This window comes from Montipora foliosa, unplaced genomic scaffold (genome assembly GCF_036669935.1).
Source record: "Montipora foliosa isolate CH-2021 unplaced genomic scaffold, ASM3666993v2 scaffold_425, whole genome shotgun sequence".
Taxonomy (NCBI): Eukaryota; Metazoa; Cnidaria; class Anthozoa; order Scleractinia; family Acroporidae; genus Montipora; species Montipora foliosa.
The window spans coordinates 202,501-210,940 of NW_027179729.1; the positions used below are offsets into that span (position 1 = coordinate 202,501).

At 39.1% G+C, this 8,440-nt stretch overlaps 1 protein-coding gene across 1 annotated transcript in view; it reads left to right on the forward strand.

Annotated features, from left to right (window-relative positions):
• LOC137988661 (uncharacterized) overlaps window positions 1–8,236 on the forward strand; it is a 15,888-nt gene extending 7,652 nt beyond the window's left edge. Inside the window, exons 4-5 of the mRNA XM_068834643.1 lie at window positions 6,021–6,106; window positions 7,732–8,236. Of these exons, the coding sequence (XP_068690744.1) occupies window positions 6,021–6,106; window positions 7,732–7,759 (114 nt within the window). The 3' untranslated portion in view covers window positions 7,760–8,236. The remainder of the gene's footprint in view (window positions 1–6,020; window positions 6,107–7,731) is intronic.
• The last annotated feature ends 204 nt before the right edge of the window (window positions 8,237–8,440 follow it).

Below are 8,440 nucleotides of genomic sequence, written 5' to 3' on the forward strand. Positions count from 1 at the left end.
ACTGATGGAAATGGGCCCACACAAGGACAGAGAAAAACTCTGACCAGGGTGGGAATTGAACCCACGACCTTCGGGTTAGATCTCCGCCGCTCTACCGACTGAGCTACAGTTTTTCTCTGTCCTTGTGTGGGCCCATTTCCATCAGTAGGGCTAACGCTCACATGGTTCATATGGGATATAAGTCTAGCACTTCACATTTCACTCTATTCAGTTAACTCTGTTTAAAATATAAGTGCTACACGGCCAACGTTTGTATAAACGTAACCTTTCCTTAAAATAAAAGGGGCTGCTAAATTCTACTGACAGTGCCAATGTTCTTGATCACTGAAAATATATTGTGCTAAGGCAAAGGTCTATTAAGTTTTTGTTTATTATAAGTTACATTGTAAGTTATTATGCCAGATTTTATGTGGGTATCCTAAGACTACTGTAAATTTAGACCCTATCAGATCTAATAAACTATTGGGTCCCTGTCAATTACAACTGTCAACCTGTCTCACCAGGATCCCACCAATTATGAGGGTGTAAATGGGGTTAACTGCTTTAGGTATAAAGGCCTTTTCCGCTATCGTTAGCGTATGTAAATTGCAACAATTAATAGCATATGGCAAGCGGCTAAAAGTGTGTGATTTTTAAATCGTGTATGAAGCAAAGTAGACACCATAAAGTATAAAATTAATACAACAAGGAGACCACTTTCGAGGAATAACAAGACGCCTATAGGGGCGTATCCGTGGGATGCACAAACAGTTAACACAAATTGTCCAGTTACAGTGAACTTCTACTACAGGTAAACTTCGTAAAATGGCGAGATATTACCAGAAAGATCAATCTGTAATTTAACTTGAAGTTGTTTGTCGCAAAAACACTTATTATTAATGTTACTAAATTTGCACATGCAAACAACGAAGCGCTGTTAGCGGTTCTCAGGATACTGGAATACTTATTATTTCTATTTTTTAAAAAGGCTAGGCTATTCAAATCCCACAGGTTTACTTGCTTCCTTAATTCCGTTCATCCAAAAATTACAAGATCAGTTATAAATCTTCCGAAAAACTTATTACAATCACAGTTCAACAAATTATCAGCCTGTATTCGAAGTAATCCTGGTTTAGCTCCTTGCAAACTGTGAAAATCTGCCGTGGAAAAGACAAAAAGAAACTTGTTCCTTGAAAACTGTTCAAATCTGCCTTGGCGAAGGCAAAAAGACTACATTTGTACTCAATTTCGCTCAATGCTCAAAAATCTGAAATCCCGTAGTTGCGTGTTCCATTGCCCAGTCTAAGCTCGTCCCTTTACAATTCCATAATCTTGACTTCAGTGTTGGAGTAACTTGGTACCAAAAAGTTCCACAAAAACTTGAAATCTCGTTAAGCAAAAAGCTTAAATCCAGTAGTCCAGTCCGGGTTCAAATCGTCAAAATTTTATCATTGATTAAAAACTCAACAAAAGCTGCAAGTAATAAATAGTTCTCAGCAACTACAAGAGTTCGGCATGGTTCTACACCCGAGCTGAACGAAAAACTATCAAAAACGAAACTGTTCTGTGCCTGCCTCATACGGCCCTGAAAAATGTACCGTTTAAGAAATAGAGGACGTTTCCCGTGTTTCCATAGCCTCATCTAAACACTCGGGGGAATTGGGAGAATTCTCGACAGTTATAACTGTCGAGAATTCTCCCAACTCCCCGGAGTGTTTAAATTAGGCTATGGAGACACGGAAAAAAAGTCCTCTATTGCTTGAACGGTACATTTATCAGGGCCGAATGAGGCAGGCACAGAACAGTTTAGTTTTTGATAGTTTTTTGTTCACCTCTATATTTGAGAAATGCTATAAGAGCAATAGAGGACTTTTTCTCCGTGTTTCCATAGCCTCATCTAAACACTCGGGGAAATTGGGAGAATCAAAACGAATCAAAACGCGCGAGTGACAATACATAACCAATCAAAATTCGCGTGATGTCACAGCCTTTTTTCTATACCCTCATTTAAACGGAGCTATTGACCAATGAGAAGTCGCCTACTATCCTAATCATTTTATAAAGTAAATTGGTACTTGACCGTAGCCCTTGGCCGAAAAACTAATTTTTGCCAAAAGGCCGAAAAGTGATCAGGATACGGGATAATTAGGTAAAAAGAACTGAGGAGATACGGGATACTTTTTAGAAATAGGAAAGCATTGCGTACGTGTGGTAATGCAGTAACTTGGCAGTGTTTTTTTTTTTTTTTGTTTTGTTTTTCATAACTGTCAACTGAGCAGCGTTCTTTTTTTTTTTCAGGAGATTCAAGTTGTCCTTGCGCATTGATATGTAGCTCTAATAGTATGTGATATTGTTTTGGTATCGGCAGATGTCTTTGGTAAATACCCTCTGAGAAGACATGGGGCTCAGTAAAATACTAAACCCAGAAAGATTAAAGAAAATAAAAGGAAATCGAGAAACTTTGGTCTCAAGGCTGACATGATGACCATTTTCAACCACAAGCTTAAGCGTGTACTCTGAGCTTCCGACAGCTTTCCACAACGAAAGTTCACTGAAGTTAAGGTGGGGGTACACATGAATTTGACTGGCATTTTAAGAGGTTTAAAGAAGAGATAAGAGAAAGAAAATTTTTTTGGAACACCAACAGACACTTGCCCCCAACCCAAGAGCAGACCAAGGTTGGTAGGGGACTGTTTGGGTGTCCATGCATCAATTTTTAACTGCAAGTTCTAAATTTTAAACTACATCAAGTCTGAACTCTTTTCCTATTTCTTCAAATTTTACAACTCTTTGGAGAAAAACTATCTCCTATCAAATATACCTAAAAATCACCAATAAATTTACAACGAGATATTTCCATCAAACCGATTTTAAGCGGCGTGAAAACGGCTTTCAGTTGTACCCCCGCTTTAAGCTCTGTCCGGCGGGTTAAGTATCTGGATGGGAGAAGCCAAAATTAAGCGACTTGCGGTCAGGAACATGCGAACTAAGCGGGGTGCAGATCTTGTTAGCCTACTTTAGCAAAGCAAATGTTGACGCAAAAGTAAATAAATATTGATATATAAATATATTTTTAAGAAGAGCAGAAGGAACTTTTTTAGGAAGTGTCGATCGAGAATAAAACAATTTTCCATCAGCAACAAAATCTGCCACGAATATAGCAAGTTACTATTTTGGGAGATTTTTGTTACGTTCAATTTTTCTATCGTACTTTAATTTTAGTTGTACAAGTAAAATCGCAAAATCATAGTGACATCGATTTTAGCGGCAGCCTGTGATCAAGTTACCTTCCGTGTTTAATACTAACAACTCACGAAACAAAGGATGCATCTGTGACAAAATGACGGCAAGACACCGGGTTTTTGTTACTTTGCTTTTTTTTTCTTTCAAGTGTTATAACGTTCGGCAAGATATGTGCGAAGTTAACACAAAGGTCACAATTGTCGATGCTAGTCTAAGGGCATGTTTATATGGTCTCGGGTACCCGAGACAATCCTCCCCCCCGAGTTACCCTTGGCGAGATATTTTTCCACCCAATTGTTTAAAAAATTCTATCAACCGTTTACATGAGGTGGTCGAGACAACTCGGGTGGGCGAGACAACTCGGGGAGGCGAGTTGTCTCGCCTCGGAAGGTAGGGTAACCTTGGCAGGTGAGATGACAACTTTTTCGCATGTAAACAGTTTGCCTCGACCACCCGAGACGAGAAGGCAAAATCTTGAATGCACACGCATCAAATAAAAATCAAGGAAGCAGCAATTTGGGAGCTTATACATGTTTTTAGCGTTTACTTTCGAATTAAATTTTTTTTTTTCCGCCAAAATTCACACCGCTTTCAACGGAAACTCTCGATTCATAAATAGCCTTTTATTTAAACTACATATTATTGCAGCGTTAAGATTGTCAGTCAATTTGCTGAGTGTGAAAACGCAACTATACTTAATAAAAACGAACTAGAAAGAAAGAAAGAAAGGCAAATGATAATACGCATTTTTTGAAGATGCGTCTTAAATTTATGCATAATTAAGTAGGGTTAACTTTGTCTCGGTCACGCAATTCTAATATAGACGCTCGGTAAAGTTGTCTCGGGAGGAAGGCTGTTTCGGATAACCGAGACCATATAAACAGGCCCTAAGTGTCAAGTAAAGTAAGTTAAGACTCTTTGAATGTGGTTAGTACTTGGATGGGGGCCACTGCGAAGTCAATAGCTTTTCTTTTTATTGACTTCCTTTTTTATTTTGTTTGGCCGCTGAAGGCTATTTTCTCGTTATCTTTAAAACAAAAGATTAAAATAAAGATTCTTCAACGACCTTTCAGTCTATATTTTTTTTTTGTAATTTAATTACTTCTCTGTCAAAAATTTGTAAAACCTAAACAGAGGAAATATCACAAACACAACAAATTTTATCGAATTTTCTCTCGTTGAATTCCTATGCTAAACACGGGAGTCTTTGGTTATCGTAAAAAAATCTTGCTTTATTCGTTAGCAATCATCCTTTAAAATTTCAGAGAAATCGACTGATGCGCGAATATTTTTTTCAATGGGGTGTGAACGTTCTTCGTGCTTTCAAAAAGGAGAGTTAATTATTTAACGAGGGTAAAACACTTTACAGTAAAAAAAACTGATAAACTAGTGGCCCTCATTATACTGTACATGAAATCTATTAAATAAAGTGATTAATAACTAAAAAGTAAAATAAAGAGGACTTAAGAAATGGAAAAATGGTCGCTTACTAATTTTTTTCTTAAAAAGCTTCTCATTCTGACTAGATCTGATGTTAATAGAGAGCTTATTCCACTCTTTCAATGCCGTGACTACAAAGGTCCTTTCTGTCTGTGTTTGGCGCGAGATTTCGGGCATCTCAGGGTTACGCTTCCATGTTTATTGGACAGATACTTAGGGCATTGGGCATAAGGCATTTAAACACAAGGCATAAATTGATTAATTTCGTCCTAAAATGGTAACCAATCCAATTTCTCAAAAAGCTCAATAGTCCTGTCCTCTTTTGTTCTAACTACTTAATGCTCCAGATTTAGGGAGCATCCTGGACTACACTGGAGATCGTCCACTACAAGAGGTCCTTGATGAAGATCGAAAACGGGATTGGCGCAATGCTGAGCAAAGGCAGGTCATCAAACAACAGACAGGACACAGGAGAAACTCACTCATTGACAGCTTGTTGTTTGCTAAAGAGATCATTGATGCCCAGGCCAGGAACAAGGAGCATGAGCAGAAGGCTTCGGAACGTCGGCAAAAAATCCACAAGTACAACAGCTTCCTTGCAGGAACCCTTGGCCAAAACAAACGACGCCTGTCCTTTGCAGATGAAGTTAACAACGCTTGCCTTGCAATAGCACCGAACTTTGTGGGCACTGAGTCAGTGCCGGGAAAGGCCAAGGAAACACGTCGTAAGATAAAAAGGGAACTTTCCAGAAAGCGAAGGCCATCTTTTTCGGATCAGATTCAAGTGGCACAGTCTGCTATCCTTGATTACCAAAAGAAGTTTCCATCTCTCCCCACCCAAAACGATCAGGTAAGAGTATCCTACACGCAATAAACGACTCAAGTCGTGAAGTAAAAGGTTTGCTCAAGTGAGGCCCAAAGGAATAAGAGTGATAAAGCAACATATTTTAGGGTTCACGTGAGGTTACGAGCGCTTTATCGGCAAGAAAAAATGGTTATGACTTTCTTGAACACTTGTTACTGTAAAGTTCTTTACCTTCAATTTTTTCTGTATTTCTTCATCGAGGGGCAATTCGTGCTAAAGAGAAGAAAGGTAAAACAAACGCTGTTCGGGAGGTAGGTCCGCAAGGCAGTCGGCCAGTTGGTGAGAGCGATTTATCAAAAAGCAAGTTGTACTGCAAGAAAACCTAAAATCCATCAGTGCGTTAATCGTTATCATGGGAAAGGGCCCACCCAAGGAAGCAGAGAAAACTACTCATGACCGGGAAATCGAGTCCTCAAACTTCGACTTGTTTATTAATTTTCCGCATTGCACCAAAGAAAAGCGAACTGTTTTCTTGTTTTTCTTGTATTCTCAGGCGATCAGTGACCTGGACCCAAGGGACAGTTTCAGCTATTACACCATGATGGACAACTCCAAACCAGCTCGTAAGAAGTCTGGAGAGTAAGTGTTAGTGTGGATGTCATAACGATTATGTTTCCCAGAAAGTCAATGTTGTCTAAAGAAAGATACAATCCGGATCAAGACAGTTTGGAACATTTTGGCCGAAAAGTAGAGAATTTATTGTACATGCTTCCTAGTCCATCGTCATATGAGCAACGCGTGTTCTTCTTTCCCTTCCCTTTTCGCCCGTCCCCCTTCCCCCTGGAGTGCGATGTTGAAACATTTGAGCGATTGATGCATTAATCTTGATTTCGGAGACAGTGAAAAGTTAACATTGTAATGGGGGAGGGGGAAAAGCGCGAATTGTCCCAATAATTTTGACCTGGATTGCAGGCTTCGTTTGGGCGAGCATATTTGCTCTTACAGCAAACGCTCCAAATTTGTTTAAATAAAAGCTAGGGTACTGTAAACTCTTCCACCTTTGTAGCTGCCTCCAGTGACGAGTGAAAATGTATTTCGTTACCAGGAGCCCATGAACTCGTGGGCTCCTGTCGTTAGACAAAAGTGAAATCTGTAAGCATCACTTTCAGTAGGGAAGACGTTCACTCTATCATTCAAGAAGCAGCCTTCATTGACGAGTAAAATCGTCTGGTGTTAGGCAGTAAAATCTGTGAGTATAACTCTTATCAGGGGAAGGGTTGAAGAGGACATAGTTTTTGCGTGGCCCTAGATGTTAACCTTTTCACCCCTGAAGCAGCCCCCATTGATGACTACAGCCGTCTGGTGTTAGACTGACTAAAATCTATAATATCACTCTTAGCTCTTAGGAGGGAAAGGATTAAAGGGGACAGTTTTTGAGTGGACCTAGATGTTGTTAACCTAGTCACCCCTAAAGAAGCCCCCGTTGACGAGTAAAATCGTCTGGCGTTAGACAATAAAATCTATACGTATCACTCGTAGTAGGGGAAGGGTTAAAGGGGACACAGTTTTTGGGTGGACCTAGATGCTGTTATCCTTTTCACCCTTGAAGCAGCTTCCAGTGACGAGTAAAATCGTCTTGTGTCAGACAGAGTAAAATCTATAAGTATTACTCTTAGTAGGGGAAGGATTAACGGGGACAAGTCATTCTTTAAAATTAATATGTAGTTGCGTAACTTTGAACAAACCGTCCAATTTGAGAAAAATCTGGATACTTTTGATCACCCAATCAAATGTCAACATAAATAAAAGAACCGAGTATTGGCCAATCAGGTTGCAGGTATTAGGGAACTTAAGGACGGAGTCTACTACCCTGTATTAGTAAGCATCACCGATAGGAAACCGTAGTATCTCGAGATGCGTAGAACGTATGCGCAATAAGCATAGTAGGCACCGTCCTAAACCAGCTTTGTGGGTTTTAACTCGCCTCTAACAGTGAGAACAAACCGTTTTTGGAAGCTATATAATTAATAGATAACAGGACTACATGATTGTCCAATTTGGAAATAATTGGATTAAAAAATTCCTCGGCTGCCAAATTGGCAGATCCAAATTGTCAAGCGGTAGTCCTCAGAACTTTTCTCGAAGTATTACATCAGTAGAGAATGATAAGGCTGAAAAGTCCGTCCATTCAGCTTCAACTTAGTCTTTTTATAACATCAATACTTTCAGTCTGACATCAAACCCTCTTTTCCGTTTCCTTGTAGGAGCTGTGTGCTGGACATGGGCTTTTAAACTTCGAAGTACTTTTGATATTTATCCTCTATCGAATGGGCAATTGTTTCAACTTTGTAACTTGGCTTGCATATATAACGTTTCTGGATTTCAGTTAAGCAAACTTAAACATATTCTTTTTTACGAAGCATTAACAAGGGCTACAAAGCCAGTTTTGGTAATTCTTTACTTATAATTTTGGATTGGTATATTCGGTGCACGGACTAAAATATGGCCTACATTATTTGGAGCCTGGGTGATCATTCTAAGAAAACGAATTTCTAAAACGTTCCTACAAACTGGTCGAGGTTTACTGAAAAATACTGAATATGAAAAAAGTCAAGTTTTCCTCTTTTCTCTGCTATGAAAGTGATTATCTACAAGACTCATACGACCGAGTTTTTTTCTTGGAAACTGGATGTTCTCTTAGATGCATCGGAAATTATACTAAACCTCTTGATACGAACCTAAAGCTAACAAAGATAAATAAAACGCAACACAGAGCACACGTTTGTGGTGAATCAGTATCTTCTCTCCGTCTCTATTAGAAACAGATGTCATTATAACGTTGTAAGATTGAAGGAAGGCTCTTATCAACGACAAGATTGTCCTTGTATATAGACAGGGTATCAAGTAATTTTCGGTATCTACAAAATATTATTATAACTCTCCGCTCAACAATTTCCTGCAAGAAAATGTTAT